This window comes from Schistosoma haematobium, chromosome 6 (genome assembly GCF_000699445.3).
Source record: "Schistosoma haematobium chromosome 6, whole genome shotgun sequence".
Taxonomy (NCBI): Eukaryota; Metazoa; Platyhelminthes; class Trematoda; order Strigeidida; family Schistosomatidae; genus Schistosoma; species Schistosoma haematobium.
The window spans coordinates 742817-765476 of NC_067201.1; the positions used below are offsets into that span (position 1 = coordinate 742817).

The 22660-nt window shown below is 36.5% G+C and overlaps 1 protein-coding gene across 1 annotated transcript in view; it reads left to right on the forward strand.

Moving 5' to 3' along the window:
- GGA1 (ARF-binding protein) overlaps positions 1–22660 on the forward strand; it is a 42757-nt gene continuing 20097 nt past the window's right edge. Inside the window, exons 1-11 of the mRNA XM_051216625.1 lie at positions 1–266; positions 309–469; positions 501–599; positions 1401–1574; positions 6153–6221; positions 8827–8907; positions 10617–10754; positions 13472–13556; positions 16590–17087; positions 19686–19848; positions 21367–21826. Coding sequence (XP_051065215.1) covers positions 242–266; positions 309–469; positions 501–599; positions 1401–1574; positions 6153–6221; positions 8827–8907; positions 10617–10754; positions 13472–13556; positions 16590–17087; positions 19686–19848; positions 21367–21826 — 1953 coding nt within the window. The 5' untranslated portion in view covers positions 1–241. The remainder of the gene's footprint in view (positions 267–308; positions 470–500; positions 600–1400; positions 1575–6152; positions 6222–8826; positions 8908–10616; positions 10755–13471; positions 13557–16589; positions 17088–19685; positions 19849–21366; positions 21827–22660) is intronic.

Genomic DNA, 22660 nt, shown 5'->3' on the forward strand with positions numbered 1-22660 from the left:
GGGAGTAGCTTCGTGTCTTCTTACTACTTCCAAGTGCTTTTATCATTTAATAACTATGGAGGATTCAGAAAATAACAGTACTTATTTTTAGTGATGAACGACATCATATTATCGGAATGAAGCGTCCAAAGTACAAGCAGTTTACTGTTTACAGACTGAAAGTTCAAAGGTTGAGGTTTGGGTTCTGAAAGGTCAGCGGATAATTTGAGTTAGTGCGGCTCTTGTAAAAAGACTAGTGGTAATGAATGAGCTGGAGAAGTTATTAAGTTAGTATCGAGTGTTTCTCTTTACACAAAACCTTATTATAGGTAAAGCTACAAACCCGATATCAGATCAGTATGACTCTGACACCGTGAATGAAATTGCAAAGCTGATTGATACTCAACCTAATGGTCCAATCTTTACTCTTCGACTTCTTGCCCATAAAATTAAGTCTCCACATGAAAAAGAAGCTCTTAGCTCTTTAATGGTAAAATTTATTGCTCTTTTATAAGTTTTAGCTGTTAGAGTTTTTATCCAAGCGTTGTGGTCCAACATTTATATCCGAACTCGGAAAGTTCAAGTTTCTCAACGAACTAATCAAAGTTCTCTCGCCCAAGGTAAAGTTGAAAATTACGAAATTTTTATAAAATTTGCCGTGTGAGAGACCAGCAGTCATAGGTCGCACTATTTTTCCCATGTGTCGGTCTGAACATCCTAAAGCTTCTTCCATGTTATTGTCCTTTCTTAGTCAGTTGTAGTAAGATTTCAGCCTTAATTTCCATTTGTTCTTAAAGTGATATGATATTTTACGTCAGTTCTTTTACGAACGGCAATAATAAGCCCACCTAACACTAGAACTAGTGAATAAGTCCTGTGAAATGTTTTTGTCCGAATCCGTCTTTATTATTACTTCAGTAGTTTTGTAGGTTGACTGCTTCTCTCGTGTGAAAGTCTTTTAAAACCTGTTGAATTAGATGCCGATAAAACGTCCTGACTGATATGAGAAACCTTTATTTTCTGCTGAATTACGGCACTTGTAATGTTCGATTGTCTTACGGTTAGTCGTACTGGATAGCAGTTCACTTTATCTCGTTCTATAAGTTTCAGTTTCATCTATGCTTCAAGATCAACTATTTTATTTGACATTATCCGGCGTTCTCCGTATATTTTTGGATTGTTTCTGTTCAATTCCCTTCCGTGTGCTGTTATAATATTTGGTAATATAAACGACCCCTACTTTCGTTTATCCTTAACTTTCAATGTAAACTATCACCTGGTTTAACATGTGTTCTTTTATACTTTATTATATGGCTTTAAATACTGCGAACTTTTGGTTTTTTATTTCCCTTTGTTTATAACTAAAATTTCAGTCAGTACACATTTCACATTTCTACAACTTCTGGTTTTTTACTTTTTAGTATCTTGGTGACCAGACATCTTCATGTGTAAAAAACAAATGTGCTCAGTTGCTTCATAATTGGCAGCGTGATTTCTCACCAAATGAACCGAAGTTTGCTGAGGCATACAATATGCTTGTTCGAGAAGGTATTATAACTGCGAGTCAGATAGTTTCTACTGACTCCGTTTCAGAGGTAATATTCACTATCTTTCAAACTGAAATCGTAATATAAAATTATTGGATTGTTTGTGATATGAGACAAAGTATTGGGAATCGACCATCAGCAATGAAATCTGTATTCATGCGATTAACTCAGCCCCAATACGCGTTGCCTGGTAATAGTTCCTAAATACTTAAATCAAAATAGGCAAAGCGGTTTGCAACTCATAATTCAGTGAACAAACGTTACGCACCTATCTTACTAACGGTGAAGTCCAGGGGGTTTATTCAGCCGTGTACTGACTCAAACAGTACTGGTCTAGTCAGAGCTTATTGAAAACTGTCATCAGAAGTAATTACTTCATGTGGCGTTCAGGAGGAACCCTCACTTTCACCATCTTGACCCGAATTCGTCATAGAAATGCTCTTAGCGATAACACTATCATCTAGGTTTTCAGGTATTGATGTTTTTCCAGGATATTCACTTGTTGACTTAGAATATTCAAATGATGTAGTTTTCTGGTGAATACTAGAAAAATTCGATCTTTTGACAATATCAGACAACAATGTATGGATGTTTGGGACCTCATTCTCTCCATTCAAATGTAAAACATTGTTTTAGGACCGGCCTGGCTCAGCTCCCAAATTATTGGTAAGGAGTGAAGTAGTTGGGCGTATCGACCGCTCGACTTATCTTGGGAGTCTCTCCAGTCCAGATGGGCTAGTGTGTGACAAAATGTGGCACGGAATTAGAAAGCTTGATTGACTTTTGCCAACGTGCACCACTTGGCGTAATCAAAGTATTTGTGCGTCAACCAAAAGACGAGTTTATTGCTCAGCAGTTCGCTCTGGTCTGTTTTATTAGCGTGTAACATGGTCATTGGGAATCTAGGATATTTGTAGGTTACTATTATTCAGTTATAGGTGTCTATTATTTATTCGTTCAGACGAAAATATTGGTACAAGGGCCACCAAAATTTATGTGCCACACAATAAAAACAAGGTTGTGGAGGGATAGAGAAAGGATGGTCAGTAAAATAGAAAAATGGACAAAAGCGAATACAAGTTAGTGTATGGGAGTGAAATGATAATAATAATTAGAGAAGCAGTTCATTTGGGAAAAATACAGCCGGGAAGAATTTCAATTAAAGTTCCTCTCACTTATGTGAAGAAAGTAAAAACAAGTTAAAGCAGGTTTACCACTGGCTTCTATTCTGAGCTATTTCTATAATAACATTTAAAGCCGGTGTTGCACTATCTCTAGGACCCCAACTAGGAAGTCGTTAAAGATCAACAGAAGCCAGTCCTGTACAGCTGTCATTCGAACTACGACAGCATGCCCGACACTGACCACATCACTTTTTCCAATCAGTCTCAGCGTCAGTAAATAATGTGCGACATTCTTAGTACATATCCAAGACACCGAAGTCGATGTTTGAAGATGGGGACACCAATCGAATTATCGTTTCTGCTTCAAAACATACATTGCCGGATCTCTTCATTACTAACAGCATCCACTTATCTAGGTTCAGACTATTTAGTTGGTTTGCGCGTGATTATCGTAACTAATGATTGGTGAAATGTGATGTAACTGAGCTTCTTCCTCAAGAGTACAGATGTATCCACTCTTTAGATCCTGAGTTTTAAAACTACTTCATACCTTTTATTCCGAGAATCCATTCTTTTCTGAATTATATTTTCCGTCCAATCGTTTTTTACTATCCTTGATACTACTGGTACTTCTACTACGTTAGTAATCGCCTTGATAATTTAACCTCAGTAGTGTGGCGAGTTAGGTTGATGGATGTATGTTAGCGGAATATAGATTGGATTAAAGCACATTCCGTGCAGGATTGTTCAACCGTATTTTGATTTGGGGAGTTATCGAGTAAATTGATGTCCAAGAATATCAAGCAATAGGAATAGCTGGGTTGTAATAAGAGAAATTATACCAATGTATACGCTAGATTCTACACTAAATAAAACTGACTCAATGACAGTTTCAACTCAACGTTAAATTGGGTGATTGGAAAGTATTGTCAAAGTATCAGTTATTATATTTCGAATTGTTATTGCTCATGGTAATAACTTTGTTCATTTCCTTCAAGGAATATGTTAAATACAATTTTTTAAAATAAACTATATATACTATATCTTCCTAAATACATATTTTGTAAAATGTTTAAAATTGGTAAAATAATTACTACTACGGTGAAGGTGTGGAACTAATTTATTGACAATATTCTAAATGATTTTTTTTTTGACAAACAATTTGTTCTTAAGATATTCGACGACTTTTATAGTTTTTATGTCTTATTAATTCAATAATATTGACCTTTTTCTTCATTCATTCATTCAGATGTATTATTGTTAAAATAAGTAGGACTTATCAATATAACAGTATAAAGTAGTGACAATTGTGATCGGATTTCACATTTGTCTGAAATAGCTGACGTGTGTGTGTGTGTCATTTAGTGAATTTTTGTGCATGTATCAACATGGTACTGTTCTAGGAGATAAGATTATCGATAATGTTGAACGTTATTCACTTAAGATTCTCTCTAAGCAATGTGATTGCTTTTAATTAGATGATCTTAACCTTGACATGATCAAGTTATTCCATATAGGATTTAAGATTTAAATATATGATCCACCTTTTTCTGTCTGGATTCTTGGGTATCTTCATTGGACAGGAAGTCCAGCTTAAAGCTAAGCAGTATGAACTGTTGCTTGGTAAATTAGTTAACTGAATTAACGTTCGATTGCTTGAAAACATAAACATTGGTATAAGGAGGCACCAAATATATATGCGCCACACAAAACAATGAGAATGGGGAGAGAAAAAAGGAAGGTAAAGAGCGTAAAAAAGAGGAACAATAACGACCAGATTAGTGTAAGGTAGTGTAATAATAATAATGATAATAATAGGGGAAGCGGAAAGATACAACCAGAAGAAATCTTTCAGTTAAGGAAGATACAACCACTTTTTATGAAAAAAGTAAAAGAAGGTTACAGCAGGATCGCCACTGGCTTCTATTCTGAGCCATATCTGATAACGTCTCTAGCCACTGTGTAGCACCATCTCTCAGACCCCAACCAGGGAGTCGTGAATGACAGACACAAGCCAGTCCTTTGCAGCTTTCTTTCATGCCACGACACCATGTCATACACTGACCACCTCTCCGCTTCTTCCAACCAGTCCCAGAGTCGGCAAATAATGCACGGCGTGGAATCCTCTGGGACGACATTCGGAGAACATGTCCAAGCCACCGAAGTCGGTGTTTCAAGATGGTGACACCAATTGTATTATTCTCTCTGCGCCCAAACACACGATGCCGAACCTCTGCATTACTAACATGGTGTTGCCACTGGATGTCAGCAGTCCTTCAGAGACAACGATGATCGGACACAGAGTCGTCTAAAGAGTTTCCACCATAGGCGAGTTGCTGTATAAGTTGAAAAATAAGGATACAAAAGGTGGGAATAGAAGAGAGTATATAAGTGATGTAGTATATAAAAAATAAAAATAAATGTTATCAAATGGATATGAGTTGTATGAATTTTAATTGAAACAAGAATAGAATTTCTATTAAATATTTTCATTTCATTCTAATTTATGTGTGGGCTGTGATACTACCCGAGTGCCCGAATCAAAGCAGGTGGTTTTCTTAAGGGGACCACACTCGGAGCCTTTGACCTAAAGGTCTGACCCACAAGGCAATGGAGTATCTTGAGGAGATGCAGTCCCATGGTAGCCGGTGACCAACAATTGGTTCATACGCCATTCGTTCCTTCAGGATACTGGAGCCAATGTGCACCATTGGTTCGGAATCAGAGTTTCTCAACTCCCCTAGATGAACTTACAGTGTCCACCGGCCGGATTAAAGCGCCGGACATTGGATTACTTCATATTTTCCGTGCTCCAATTTCATTTGTTTGTCCCAATATATTTCTGTTTATTTTTAGTTTACAACTACTTCTAACGTCATTACTTTACCTCCTTTGATTTTCTTGTAACTGTGGGATGATTGTGAGATTTGTAAAGGTTAGAACTGGTATATATTTGTATCAGATATGACTTCACGACTCGTATTTTGAATCGATTTATTTGAGTGACACGAGAACTGGTTAGGTGTTAGGTATCACAAACCAATTAATTGGATTTTTGAGTCGATAATTTATGGCATAATATGTATAACAGAATTAACTAAAAGTGGAGATAGTGAGCTGCTCTGGCATATACCACATGATGTGGCTATTTCAAATTGCTCTTCGTCACTAAATCTCAGTCGACGAATAGTACTTGAGTAAATTCTTACGGGCCCGCCGTAACAGGACTCCTCAGCCAACAGAGTTGAATTCTGTCTTTAGGTGGGGGAATATGATTACATTTGGACGGCGGCATCTGTTTTCTAGGATCTACTTAAGGGTAAAGGTTTGGTCAACAGATCCGTAGCCAGGATCGAAACTTGCTTGGTTTTATTAGATTACCTGTTCCCAAGCTGCATTTAAGCGTCTAGTGACACTTCATTTCTAATATAAAGAGTAACGTACGGTACATTATCTCATTTTTACTCATGTAATATTTTCGTTTCGTTCTCTTTGTTTGCAGATTTGTCGCTCAGGCTCTTCAGCCGCTGAAAATAGGCAAAATATTTTTGAACGTAACAAAAAATCAGAGGTAAGTGTTATTTGTGAAAAAAAGTTGTCATGGTGGAAGCTTTTAATAACTAAAATGACAAAAAGTTCGATTTTTAAAGCTAATGACTAGAATGGTAATCGATAGATAAGCACAATAATATGATGTGACCGAGTAATGGCTGCTTACGGGCCGTATCACTTACTTAAAGCTTTGAATATTTTGATGTTAAGATCAAAATCATTAGCCATATGAATAGGTTTTTCTGCAATGAAATAACGTGCTTCTGTACAGAAAACAAGCCTGAAATAAACATAATGAAATGTCGACTGGTCGAAGGAAATGAGCTTATAGTTTGCTCATTTCCTGGTTAGTCAAGACATGACTGTTAAGCCTAGTTTTTGGACTTGATGCCACCTCCGCCTACAATACTATCCTTCTTTGGCAACATTAGTTAGACGGTGGGACCTCTAACTTGTTTCATATATTCTTCAATTTAATAAATACCGTGCTTTTCTTCCTTCTTCCGACTGAAACCGTCTTACTAGCGCGAAATGTAGGCTAATTTTTTCTCAAAAATACTGAGGTAAACCTTTTCTTTTGAAGGTATTTATTTAGATTGGAAAATACGGCTCACATAAAAAAAGACCTTTTCACATATTACTAAACCAAATACAACCTTGACACAATTGTTCCATCCCTAGTTTGTCTACTGTTCAACCCTCTTTTTGATTTTGCTTACATTGAAAATCGATAAGTCTTGCGGGAGTTGTTTTATTTCTTACAATCTTCTTCTCCACAATGATCTTTTGATTGAGTTGAAAAAAAATCCCACAACTATCAGGATAATAAAATATGTTAAATATTTAGTTCTCATGTAGGTTTTACAACATGTGACGAAACATTTATTAAATTGTTTCCAAAGTAATAAGCAGATATATAACCATATTTTTCAACCAGAAAAAATAAATGTTTCAATAACTCAATATTCAATTCACCTGGTTTTGAGTTTCCACATTGAATGATGGTAAATCAATTGATGAGGTTGTGAATCTTCATCGATTAATATGGTTCGATCACGTGTTACGTATGCCTGAACACCGACTAGCACGACGCGCAATACTGACGAATGCTGGAGACGGTTGAAAGAATGTTAGAGGCGGCCAAACCACAACGTGGCATTAGTCCTTGAAGTCACTAACTTCTAGTGTTAGCCAGTTTGGTAGATGCAGATTACTTGGTTGGGGTCCACGTGACTATCGTAATCAATAGTTGGAGACTCTGGATGACATGGCTCAGAATCGATCACAATGGCGTCAGTGTATACATTCTCTGTCTTCCTTTAACTTCTGAAATTAAAATTGTTTTATATCTATCTTTCTACGAACTAATCCCTTCTTCCTGTATTATATCCTCATATGCAATCTCTATTTTACATTTCTATCATTGAATTAACTGCTTCTATGAGTTTTGTGTTCATCTTTTTGTGCTAATGAAGCGTGTCGACTTGGACCGATACATATATGTGCCTGGTCCTGCATTGTAGCTGATTGGCTGTCTGACACTGTTCTCATAATGGTTGCTAAAAATTTTGCACTACTGTTTCATTCTTTGCTTTCATAATAGAATTTCTATCATAATATCTCTGAATGAAAGTAACGATATCTCCCATAGATAGTTCATTGATTAGTTTTATTCTACATTGAGTTATATTTGTATATAACAATATTGAACTGTGTATTGGTCAGCTCTTTTAATGGTTGTCCAAAATCTATAGCCCTTGTTTTCGATAGTTGTTAGTTCTCACCTCTACTTTCATTGTTAGAATAAAACTTATCATTCTAAAACATAAAACCATTTAAGCAAAGATGGATAGTGGCTAGCAGTGGAATCCAGGACGCGCGTTTCGTCCTGTTTGGGACTCGTCAGCTGGATGTACCTGCATCTCAGAGTTGATGTTCACTCTGGGACTCGAACTCAGTACCGTTCGCTTCAAACGCCATCGCGTTATCCACTTAGCTACTGAGTCCTGATAGCCACTTGCTTGTGCAATGGGTTGAAGTTTAATTAACTCAGTAGCTAAGTGGATAACGCGATGGCGTTTGAAGCGAACGGTACTGAGTTCGAGTCCCAGAGTGAACATCAACCCTGAGATGCAGGTACATCCAGCTGACGAGTCCCAAACAGGACGAAACGCGCGTCCTGGATTCCACTGTTAGCCACTATCCATCTTTGCTTACAATGCTTGTAAATTAAGGCAATATCGAGGCATACGCACAGTATGCACATATGCCAATAAGAGACTGATCAATTTCAGTCCTAAAAATATCAATGGGAAGATTCAAGTGAAACAATACCAAGTGAATTATAAAACCATTTAATTCTATAATAATAATAATAACAACGCTTGTGAATGTGTATTTAATTGGGAATAGTCCAGTCATGTTTTAGACTTATGACGTTGACACATTTCCAATTAGTCAAGTATCGTATTAACTAATGTTTTGCGAAGTTTATTGACACCAATTTGAGTGCTCAAAAATGAAATAGATTTAGCGTGATTCATATTTACAACCTAACAATTAAGAATCAAATGATTGAATCAATTTACTACGCTTAAATTTATAAACTTCTTTTTTTTTTTTAGCGTTTAACCCAATTACTTCGTAGTCGTAATCCAGCTGATCTACGTGAAGCGAATGCGCTTATCAAGAGTATAGTTGAAGAAGTGAGTTTGTTTATATGAATAGTCTACTTATTTTAATTTCACTGTATTAAAAAAAGATGAGTATTTCGATATTTGGAATAAGATGATACCATTCCATTCACTTAATATATGAATGTAAATCATTTGGATGGAGGTTTTGATAATATTGGTAAAGCCTCATATACATAACTCATGTGATACCAACTTGTTAACCGGTTTCTAAACTCGAAAATTTACGATTATCAAAAGCTGAACAATTCTAGAAGGTAGACTACCTGGTTGGGGACCACGAGATGATAACAACCGATGGTTAGAGACCCTGAATGACATGGTTCAAAATCGTTTGCAATGGCGCAGGTGCATCCACTCTTTGTGTTCTCCCAAATTCTAATCTCCTGAATCCTCCTTGTCTCTTTTTTTTCTTTTCCCAAATTTATTTCACTGGATTATACTCTTTAAATAACATCTCCAAACCCTAATCTTCCCGATTACTGCTTATACTCTTGCTACCTCTACCACTACGGGATTTGAATCGACAAGTGCATCTCTATGCTAATGTGGTGTGGCAACTCGAACTGATGTACGTACGTACGAAGTTCTACGTTGTTACTGACTGACTGACTGACTGAGAAGGTAGTCTGTCAAGCTTGACTCTCATGATTGTTTTTAATACAGAACCATGCCACATAAAACCTTCAACACAGATTACAGCTATTGCTCAAAACTGAAATAGGATACCTAAATGTACTGACACATGGCTTAGACCTTTAATTAATGATTTGGTGAACTGATATCGTATCCTAGTTTCACATCTTTTATTCTTTTCTGAACCTATTTCTGTGGTAGACAGTACTGTAATTTAGGAGTAACGCGGTAGTTATGTATATATATATATATATATATATATATATATATATATACCTCTCCAGTTGATAAACATTTAAAGCATTATCAATCAACTCTTTTCTGGAGAGTGTATACTGATATGTAAAGCGCTTACATGTATATTGTATTCTTACTTAATATAATTTTTTATTGAGTACATTATTGTTGACTCTGTCTTACCTGTATGTAATATCATCACTTATGTCTAGTAGCCGGGTCAAATTTATTTATCCTAATTACGATTCAAAATAGTTCTTATGTGACAATTTGTAACAATTTACATCATATATCCTTATTAGTTCAAATAAAAATGAATTTGAAGATTGATCTATCAATTTTTGCTTCGTTAAAGTGATGATGTTTCTTGTTACTTGTCGTACAACTACATTTAATCAATTAAATCACTCAAATAGTGTATGATCGAGTAATACAAGATAACTCAGTGATCAAGATAACTAGTGATGTTACACTGATCGGATTTAACCCGTAACATTTAGTGATTTAAATATCAAAGATCAGTTATTATTTATACTAATATCTATGAAATAGGGGGCTTGTACCAACCCACAATCTTTTATCCAGTCCTGTGTTGATAATGACTGACTAATTAATAAATTATGTAACTAAACAGTTTGTTGTGAAATATAATTAATCTTTTCAGGAATTTCTCATTGCTCTAACGAACCGTGCATATTTTTTATTGTCGACGTTCATTAACTACTCATAAATTAAATCAGTAGGCAAATAGTGTTTCCTTATGTTGTGGAATTATTTACATCAATTTCACCATTTGTTGAAAGTATCTATTTATTTATTTATGTGTCTATTACACACTTATTTTAAAGGATCAAGTACGTATGGAAAAAGTAAGCCAAAGAACTAGTGAAATGGAAGCTTTAAGGAACAATACAATATTATTAGAAGAAATGATTGGGACATATTTATTAGGTGAAAGTACTGAGGCTGAATTAGAATTGATGAGTGTAAGTGATTAATCTATTTGTTTTTTTACTTATGCACTTTCATAGTACACCAATTATAAATTCATTGAATGTATTTGAAGAAATGACTGATTATTTCATGACCGTTGGCTAGAATAATATCTTCCTACAGGTGGAATGGGTAGTTAATTTGAAGTTTACTTAGACCCTTTATCGGTTGTTTCTTTGTTTTTTTCCTTACCCATTAAAAACTGTATGGAAATAGATGATGATCATCGTAAATTGACTGAGATGATCTAGATCTATGTTATAAGTGCACAGCTACCTCTTATCCTGATGTTTCATAATAGCTAGATTATGGGTAGTCGTATATAGAGTAACATAATGTAACCCAGTAGACAACTGCAAAGTTATGTGGTTGGTTTTGAGATGCACGTTTAGCCTAAAAGCCAGTGACTTTATCGGTTGCCTATAGAGAATTTGATCGAGTGAGTTTCAATATTATGATTAAATGGTTAAAATTTGATTGTTTTAACATTTTTCCCACTGCTCTACAAATCAACTGAAATAAGACTAACATATTCCAAATAAAAACATGGTTTCAGTCTGTGAACTTGTTAACCGTTAGTCTGGAATGTATGGAAAAGTGCAGACTTCGTCTGATACTCAAAAAACTTAAAATAGTAGTCGTTGTTACACAAATCTTGTTTTTCTTTACTTTGTTTTGCGTACTCGTATTACCCATTGTGAAACATAGGTCGCCGACCGGTATTCTCCAACCAACACTGTCCTTGGCTATCTTTCCTAGTTTTTGTCAATTGCTGTTCATTCTTTTGATGTCTGTCTCTAATTCCCGGGGCAATATATCCTTTAATTAGTCATTTTTGCTTTTGCCCTCAGGATTTTAAATTTGGGCTTGCCTCGTGATGCAGTTTGATTATATCTTTATTGTGTGTCCTATCCACTTTGAACGTCTTTTCCTAATTTCCTCTTCAGCTGAAAACTGATTTTCTCTCTCCCACAATAGGCTGATGCTGATGGTATCCGGTCAACGGACATTTAGTATCTTGCATAGAAATTTCTTAAAAACACTTGTCTTTTTTGATGATGGTGTGGTAGTCGTTCTGCAAGTTTCTTCTCCGTACAATAGAACTGTCTTGACGTTTTTATTAAAGATTGTGACTTTGATATTGGTTGATAGTTATTTCGAGTTGTGCAACTGTAGGAATGATGTCCTTGCACTGCGAATCCTTGCATTCACATTTGCATCAGATCTTCCTCGTTCATAGATGATAATGACCAGGTACGTTAAATTTTCAACCTTTTCCAGAGGTTCTCCATCAACTGTGATTGGGTTAGTGCTCGTTGTGTTGTATTTGAAGACCTTGCTTTTTCCCTTGTCGAGACCTACTGCTGCAGATAGAAGCTGCTGCTACACTGGCTGTCTTCATGTGCATTTGTTTATGTGTATGGATAGAAGAGCTCGGCCACTTGCAAACTCCAAATTGTTTAGTTGTGTCCAACCTGTCCATTGTATTCCATACTTCCCTTGAGATGTCGAGGTATTCATAATACAGTCAGCTACTAGAAGAATGAGAGAGAGAAAACAGCCTTGTTTGACTCGGGTTCTTACTTGGAATGTGTCTGTCAGCTGTTCTTTTTGCACCACTTTGAGTATATTCGGTCATAAGAATTCCTTATGATATTAACGATCTTCCCAGTTATAGTATATTGTCGAAGAAGTCTCTTTAAGGTTATTGTATCCACACTGTCAAACGCCCCACAGTCAATGAAGTTAATGTATAGTTACGAGTTCCATTTAATCGAACATTTAACGACTACCCGTGGTGGCGTGATTTTATCGGCGCATAATCGATCCTCATGAAATTTAGCTCATTGGTCTCGAAGCTGGAGGTCTACCTAATCTTTCATTCTTTTCACCAACACTCTGTTGTGAATGTTTCCTAGCACTGATAGTAATGGGATGCCTCTGTAGTCAGCACACTTGCTCCGACCTCCTTTCTTTATTATCTTGGTGAGGTATCCTTCTTTCCAGTTTACTGGCACTTGTTCTTCCTCCCAAATCTCTCTAAATAGAGCGTGGAGCATATTTGCCGTTGCTTCTATGTATGGCTTCATTGCTTCAGCTACTATATTGTCAGGTCCTTCTACTTTTCCACTTTTGATTTGTCTGATAGCCATCCTGATTCCTGCTGTCGTAGGCGGAGTGACATCTATAGGAAGATCTCTGTGTGCTGCTACAATGTCCGGTGGGTTTAATGTAGCTAGCCATCATCCATCTCCGTGTAGAATGCTTGTGAATTAATGGGGACATCGAAGAAACCCTCACAGGACAGATATATACCAGAAAAGACTGGTTAATCTCAGACCTATACATCAATGTGAAGATCCAAACAACCGGCATATATGTATTAACTAGAATCTTCATTATTCTTACCATTAAAACTAGTACACATGTATTCATACTAATTGTACTTTTCACCCTGTTAAGTATAGTTAAACAATCTATTTCTAAATGAAAACTATTATTTACTTATATTTATGTTATTCTATTAGTCTATTCACTAGAATTCACTCTATAACATCTACTTCTATCTAAGCAACCATTAGAGATATTATTTAATAGTACAGTGAATTGTATGAGCATGTAATTCTTTCTTAATTGATCCTTAACTTGTCACACACACACACACACACGTACATATACATCATTATCGTTATTTTTAATTCTTATACAGGAATTGACACAGAATATACGTCGAGCACGTCCATTATTATATAGTTTCTCTTTAACACATGAAGAACAAGATATTGAAACATTGAGTAAGTTTATTTTTTCTTTTCCTTTTTCTTTTTCTTCTTCTTCTTCAAATTATAGAGATTGAAATTACTTTTTTTTGAGGAATAAATAATGATTGCTGTATATTCTGTCAAATTTTAAGTTGTATTTAGGAAATAGTTTTACATTCATATGAACTATTGGGTCGTTAACTCATCTAAGTCTAGTGAGTTGATGCAGTCGAATGCCCTGGTACAGCCGAGAGTGGGGAGAGTCAGCTCATCCTGTTGAAATGCTCTCACATGGCCACATGCCTACAACCATTGTCAGGAAAGTCATACTCAATGCTTTCTCGTACCACTGGTGTTTTTTACAAAATTGAGATGAGAAGCGAATATCCGGTGCTTTAACCGGGTGGATATGGAGGATTCACCTAAGGGAGCTGGAAAACTCTGATTCCAAACCAATGGTGCACATGGGCTCCATAATCCTGAGGGAACAAATGGTGTATGACCCAATCGTTGATCACCGGCTACCATGAGACTGCATCTCCTGACGTTTTTCCACTGCCTTGTGGATTAGACCTTTAGGTCAAAGGCTCCGAGTGTGGTCCCCTTAAGAAAACCACCTGCTTTGATTTGAGCACCCGGGTAGTATCCCAGCCCACACAAAAATCGAATGATTTACGTGGCGCATATCTATTTGGTGTCTCCTTGTACCAATGTTTATGTGTTTAAATAAATAGATTTGTTGAGTTGGTGAGTTAATACACATCATAAAGTATGTATATATATCCCTGGAGTTTTCGCCGATGATGTCGTTCAGAGGGACGATGAAAGCTCCACAACCAAACCATCCAGCTCACAGAACCAAACTCCATCAAAGTATCTACAAGTTTCCAATTTAATTTCGTACTACAAGTTATTATGGCAATACTGTCGGGTTAGTTAAACCAAAGTAGACGAACCATAGTTCTAATATGTAATTCAATTGATTAAAAACTGACTAGGTGATTAGATAATAATGCTTAAAACAGTCAGTTATCATTTTGATAATTGTCGTTTCATTTAGATCACAATTAGATGATGAACAACTAGTGGGTATATCTGATACAACGGTTGGAATAAAATATTTTTGTCACCACAATATACTACGCCATTATTATAATGCGACTATAACTCAATAAGACTGGTTTAAGTGACCGAGTTTATACTATCAAAAGATTGGATACTTGAAAGATCCTTTATACAGAGAATAAATTAGGTTATATCAGATACCCGATTCACGACCAAAATAAAGAACCATCATATGGACTAGATAATACTATTAAGGACTAGACAAGCATGAGATTAATCACCACCCAGTGATCAATCAATTGTGATTACATCTCAGTCCTACAGGAGGTTAGTCACGGCTCGGATAGCTCAATGGTAACGTCTCTGACTGTGAAGCTGGGTGACACGAGATCGAATCCGCCAGGGAGCACCAGTCCCCTCAAGATTACAGGTACACCTTGCTGACGAGTGCCAAGTAGCACGAAACCCGGGTCCAGGGTTTCCTGTTGACTACCTCCAACCACCATCTAATCTCAACTAGATAATACTTTATTCCACACAATCACAAGCAGTCACTCTCAGTAATTCCGGAATAGAAGTCAACAAGAGGAAAGGAAATCACATATTTAATCGTTAGTAAGCTACCTGACTGTTTATCCATACTCATTAACTAATCACATTTATTTTTATTAACACATATCAATTCTTGTAACTCATATAGGTTCCTTTTAAGCTCTTCCATCTGATATCATAACTGTATGTTCAAAGAATTGATCGATGATTTGTCCTTATTTGATAAAGGTTTATTTTCCAAAACATTTTATGATTATTACCAACTACCTCTGTTAGTATTTCTCAGAATTTCTGATCAGTTTACAATAGTTTCTGTGACCTACTAGTTAAAAGTTGAATAAATATTGCATTACAATCTATAGTCTCAATTCAACTGTTTGATTTATGCTTACCTGCTCCGATTCGGGCGCCCGGGCAGTATTCCAGCTTTCACACAAATTAAATGATGAAGTGTCGTACATGTATATTTGGTGCCTTTTTGTACCAATGTTTATATGGTTAACGAAATAAGTAAACAATAATTTTAATAGTTGAGAACATGAGTTAATTGAAGCTAGACCACTATGGAAACCAATAGGTCCTGGGTTAAAGTCTCGCGAGGCGGGATCGTTGATGCGCACTGCTGAGGAGTTTCACATCAAGACGAAACGGCTGTTCAGGTTTTTCATGATGTTCTAGCTTCAATTGTTTCACTGGATTATACTCATTGAATAACATCTTCAAACCTTAATCTTTCCAATTACTGCTTAGACTCTTATTACCTCTGGCCCCCAAACGCCCTGGTATGGCCGAGAGCGGTGTGGGTTCGCCCTCCCTCTCGAAATACTCTCATACGGCCGTGCGTATACAGCCTCTGCCAGGGAAGTCCTACTCACTGCCTTCTCGTGGCGGGGGTGTTGTTTACGAAAATGAGAGGACGAAAAGCGAATGTCCGGCGCTTTAACCGGATTCCAAATATATGGTGCACATGGGTACCAGTATCCTGCGGGAACAAATGGCGTATGAACCAATTTTCGGTCACCGGCTACCATGGGACCGCATCTCCCTACGATGCTCCACTGCCTTGTGGGTTAGACCTTTAGGTCAAAGGCTCGGGTGTGGCCCCTAAGATAACCACCTGCTTCGGTCTGGGCACCCGGGCAGTATCGCAGCCCACACGCAATTAAAGAACTGAAATTGTGTGGCGCATATATATTTGGCGCACTTCTGTACCAATATATATCTGTTCAAATAAAATTATTACCTCTATCACTACGGGATTTGAATCGACAACTGCATCTCTGTGCTAATGTGGCATGACAACTCGAACTGATGTACGTACGTACGAAGTTCTACGTTGTTACTGACTGACTGACTGACTGAAAAATAATTAGTTATCAGTCTTAATAATGGTATATGTATTTTTACATTTATATCTTTTTTTTCTCGGTTATAAATTTTTTTTTTAAGCTGAAATTGGTCAAATATGTGACAAAGCTAGTGAAGTTTTAGCAAATTATGAACAAAAAATAGCCAAACAAAAGTCATTATCTTCATCAAAATCATCATCTATCACTGAGGATAATTCTTCTTCTCAATTATCATCATCTAATCATATTACTGATCTTTTAACACAAGATTTAATGAATTTAGGCTTATGTGATGATTCAATCACACCTATCCCATCGTCTAATGCTAATCTATACTCTCCAGATGTTTTATTATTGAATACTTCAAATTCATTTCTTGTTAATCATCTTCATAATTCGTCATGTAATCAAGTATCACGTCCAATTGAACCAAAATATTCATTAAACAGTAGTAGTAATAATAATAGTAACAATTTTATTGGTAATAATCCTGGTATTAGGAAAAAATCAAACTATGATGACTTACAGGATATTTTTTCCACAAATGCTACTAATACTTCTACTACTACGACGACGACGACGACTTCTGCGTCAACAGGTAAGTCTCTTTAATATTTTTACCCTGTCTAGTATCCTTTTATTTCAAATCAATTGATCAGGTAGTGAAGTTTTATTCATTGAGAGGTGGCTGAGATTTGTGTTATTTATGCTCAACCGCCTCGATGCGCTATATTTTGATGGTGTCGGAGTAGGTCGGAAAAAAGCTAGTGGGGGTCAAATTAAAGCATCAGTTCATAAAATCTGTTGGACTGAGCCATGTATGTGGGTAGTGACTACCGTGTTGGGGTCCACATGGTTATCATAATCACTGTCGATTAGAATCTATCATAATTTTGCAGATGTTTCTAATGCTCACACATGGCCACATACATACAACCACTGCCACGGAAATCCTACTCATTGCCTTCTCGTGGCGGGGGTGTTTATGAAATTGAGAAGAAGAAAAACGAATATCCGTTGCTTTAACCGGTGGTGGGTACGGAGAATCCACCCTTGGAAGTAAGAAAACCTTGATTCTAAACCAATGGTGTACATGGGCTCCAGTATTCTGAAGGTATAAATGGTGTATGAACCAATCGTTGTTCATCGGCTATTATGGGACTGTATCTCCTGACGTTGTTCCACTGTCATATGGATCAAACCATTAGGTTGAAAGCTCCGAGTGTGGCCACCTAAGAAAACCACCTCTCACACAAATCGAATGGTTTATGTGGCGCATATCTATTTGGTGCCTCCTTGTACCAATGTTTATATGTTTAAATAAATAAAAATAAGGAACACTGTGAAAGGGTTAATAATTTACTGCGAAACTATTTTAATTGAATGGTACTATGCTACGTACCAACAGCTGTTATTATTATTGACAACAATATAATTGCAGTATTCAGTTACTCATGTTAGTTGTAAAATTTCGATCTTATGAAACTTAGAAATTGTTTTCATCCAGTAAGTTATTGATATTAAGCAGTTGTAAATGGTACTTGTTTAAATGTATTTAAATTCGAACTATTAAGCATATAGAAAAGATTATATTCATGATATGTTGTTAGTTTGTTAGGTGGTGGAACATAGTGACCAGAAAACCTTGGAACTAGGTTTCATGCTAGTTAGCACTCATTAAATAGACTTACCTGGAATATTAAGGAGGCTAACTCTCCGGGTGGAATTCGAACCTATATCTCCAAGATACAGTTTGAGGTATTACCACTGAGCGACAAAGTTCCTATGGGACTAAGATGTTATTGATTTGTTTTTGGTGTATCATAAATTATCATCTATCCTCTTTTCTCTATTCCATTAGTCGAATGACATCAGTTTCTATTTCAGTCATAACAGATAGCTATGCATATAGGATTACATGGGACCTGATATAAATGATGTTGTTTACTCCATAGGATTTCTTAAACCGGTTGTAAATGAAGTCGTTCTTCATTGTCAAAAACCATAATATATGATATTTTTGTACCGTAACATTTTTGGTTATTCTATCCGTTGGAAACGCTTTCGGACTGGTCTGCGTCAACACCTGAACTAAGGATAGGGAGTGAAGTAGTCGAACGCGTTGGCAACTTCACTTATCTTGGAAGTCTGATCAGCCCTAATGGATTGGTATCTGACGAAATCTCTGCACGGATTCGAAAAGCTCGCTTGGCTTTTGCCAACTTGCGTCACCTTTGGCGAAGGCGAGATATCCGTCTATCAATAAAAGGACGGGTATACTGCGCGGCAGTCCGTTCTGTTTTATTTTACGGCAGCGAAACATGGCCACTAAGAGTAGAAGACACTCGTAAGCTATTAGTATTTGACCACAGATGCCTTAGAAATATTGCTGGCGTCTGCTGGGATCACCGGGTAAGTAATAGTGAGGTTAGACGCAGGGTATTAGGGAATGATGGTAAATCAGTTGATGAGGTTATGAATCTTCATCGACTGAGATGGTTGGGCCACGTGTTACGTATGCCTGAACACCGATTACCACGGCGTGCAATGCCTAACGGTGCTGGAGATGGTTGGAAGAAAGTTAGGGGCGGCCAAACCAAAACGTGGCATCAGTGCCTGAAGACACTAACTTCTAGTCTGAGCCATGTTGGGAGATGCAGACTACTTGGTTGGGGTCCGCGTGACTTTCGTAACCAATGGTTGGAGACTCTTGGTGACATGGCTCAGAGTCGATCACAATGGCGTCGGTGTATACACTCCCTGTCTTCCCTTAAACTAAGAGATTAAAATCATCTCATATCTTTCTTTCTACGAACCAATTCTTTCTTCTTGTACTATATGCAATCTTTCTCTTATATATTACCACCTTTGACCTAACCACTGCTATGAATCCGGTGTTCATCTTGTTGTGCTGATGCGGTATGGCAACGTGGACCGATGCACATATGTGCCTAGTCCTACGTTGTAGCTGACTGACTGAGAATTGAGTTGCAAGTTTTTTGTTTAAGAGTATTATAAGAGGACGAGATGGATATCTAATTCTTACTGGTTTCTAATGCGTATCACTTTTTTATATTGATAATATTCAAATGGAATGATATTTCATAATTTCATTTGCTAATTATTATTTCAATGAACTATACTACTACTAACACTAATAAGAATTCTTAATCTTTACTTTTCTCTTTCCTCCCAGTACTCTCTACTTCGTCAACGCTTTACCCATCAATATTCAGTTCTGTAGATTCTAAAACTTCAAAACAATCTTTGTCTCCTGAACATGGATCTTCTGTAAATTCCAATCCCAACGTCTTCAGTGAACTAGATTGTTTGAGTCGTCAAATGCTTAACTTATCAAAGTAAGTGTTGCTCGTTGCATTTTTATCTTTTTGTAGAAATCCTTTTTTATTATTATTTCCTGGATGATGACCATTCATGTGTAAATGGATGGTGATGTACTACAAAGCGATGATGAATAAATATTGTCATCTTACATTGAGAGGAGTCTTTGTATGATTTGTGGTAATGCAACTCTTTTTGCACTGACCTCTTTCATCAAAGCAAACATCACCTATTCATGGTTAATCCTTTATTTAGCGATCTGATTATCATGTTATTGTAATTCTAATGATCATGTATTTCTATTTTGGTGATCCGTAATCTTGAATATTTCATGGACGATTATTAGAGTATTTGCAATGATTTACTTTTCTGCCAATTACAAAGTGTTATTTCGAGACGGACATTTATCGATGTCGAATATGACCTTAGGAAGCAAATTTATCAAGCAGTTTAACTGGTTCAATTGCGTTTGTAGTCTCATCAGCTCTGATTCTTTGGGGGTTTGGTTGGATCTGTTAGCATGGACAAAAAAAGCTTGTTCGGTTTTTAAAAAAAAACTAATCCACATGTGATTCGGGTTAAATGTCGATCTACTAATAAATATGAGAATAAACTGAATAATAGTTTGATTTGTACTACTTTAAGATATTTAAGAGCAGGAAGACGGAGTAAACTGTTGGTATTTGTATGCTCATGTCTTCCAAGTAGTGTTTGCATAAACTGTGCTACTACTACTCTACGCAGTATCGAGTTGAGAACTTTCAGACTTCACTGTGTGCATGATATATCAAGATCACTGAGTCAATCCATATATATATATATATATATATATATATATATATATATATATATATATATATATATCCATTCAATTGATGATGTGTAGCACAAAGATCATCTAATAAGATTGATAATAAGTGTCCTTTGGCTATCAATGTTTCTGTAACTAATATCAATCGATGATAATTAACTGTTTCCAAATCACAAATCTCTTCAATACGAACGTCAAGAAAGTTCTACTGTACTAAGCTGAAACTTGGAGAACTACTACCACAACCATCATCAAGAAGGTACAAGTATTTATAAATAGTTGTCTACGCAAGATACATCCATTGGCTAGATACCATCAGCAACAGCCTAATGTGGGAGAGAACAAATCAACTTCCAACTAATGAGGAGATTAGGAAAAACAATGGATAAGACATACATTACGAAAATCACTAAACTGCATCACGAGGCAAGTCCTAACTTGGAATCGTGAAGGGAAGCGGAAAAGTGGAAGGCCAAAGAACATATTAGGTAGGGAAATAGAAGCAGATATGAAAAAGATGAATAATAACTGGAAAGAGCTGGAAAGGATTGCTTAGGACAGGGTTAGATGGAGAGTGATTGTGGATAGCCTATGCTCCTCCACGAAGAGTAATAGGCGTAAGTAATTAAATCACAAATCATTTCGGAAAAAATAATATACTTGCATGATGGATTTTTTTATGTAGTTTTAATATTCTATTTACGTTTCTTTCATATCTACATAGAACAAATGCTTTGACAGATACAAATCTATCAATATTACTAGCAAATAATTCTCCAAGTAAAATAAAACCCGATGGTGATGATGATGATGATGATGATAACACATCCTTATGTATTAGTGACGTAGTTGTAAGCAGGAATAACACTCCCACCAGTAATAATCACAAAGTGGAAGAAGTAACACCATCAGAAGTTACAACACAAAGTGTAATTGATCTTAAATCATTTGATATTCAACTTTCTTCTGTTCAACCTCATTCAATACATAAAACACCATTGACACTTTATCCAACTGATATATCACAAGAGAATGACAATAATGATAATACTTATAACATACAATTAACACTACATTATGCTAATAATAAACCACATCCTGAAGTGATGGTTTTTGTTGCTGTTATATCTAGTCGAAATGTTTTACCCATTACTGAAATCAATGTTAGATTTGGTGTTGAAAAGGTGAGATTATTAATATACATTATTATTATTATTGTTATTGTTATTGTCCGACGCTTTAACCGGGTTGGTCGATATGGAGTATCCACCTAAGGGATTTGAAAAACCCTGATTCCAAACCAATGGTGTACATGAGCTCCAGGATCCTAAGGAAATAAATGGCGTATGAACTAATCGTTGGGACTGCATTTCTTGACGTTGCTCCACTGCGTTGTGGATTAGGCTTTTAGATCAAAGGCTCCGAGTGTGGCCTCCTAAGAAAACCACCCACTTCGGTCTGGGCACCCGATCAGTATCCCAGCCCTCATATAAACCGAATGATTTATGTGGCGCATATCTATTTGATGTCTCCTTGTACCAATGTTTATGTTTTTAAATAAATAAATGATTAAATAATAATTATTGTTTATAATTTGTATGCAACATTTCTTGTTCACTGTTAGTCCTATAGTTAGTATTGATATCTGATGAAGAAGATTTATAACTTCATCTAAACAATTTTAGGTATGTTGTATCATATAAAGCAGATAGTTGAATGACTGGACAATATTCACTCTTGTTTTTAAACAAACAAACAAACTCACTTCTACCTGTAATAAGCTCTCATGTTGTTCGCCCCCAAACGCCCTGGTATGGCCGAGAGCGGTGTGGGTTCGCCCTCCCTCTCGAAATACTCTCACACGGCCGCGCGTATACAGCCTCTGCCAGAGAAGTCCTACTCACTGCCTTCTCGTGGCGGGGATGTTGTTTACGAAAATGAGAGGACGAAAAGCGAATGTCCGGCGCTTTAACCGGATTCCAAACCAATGGTGCACATGGGCTCCATTATCCTGCGGG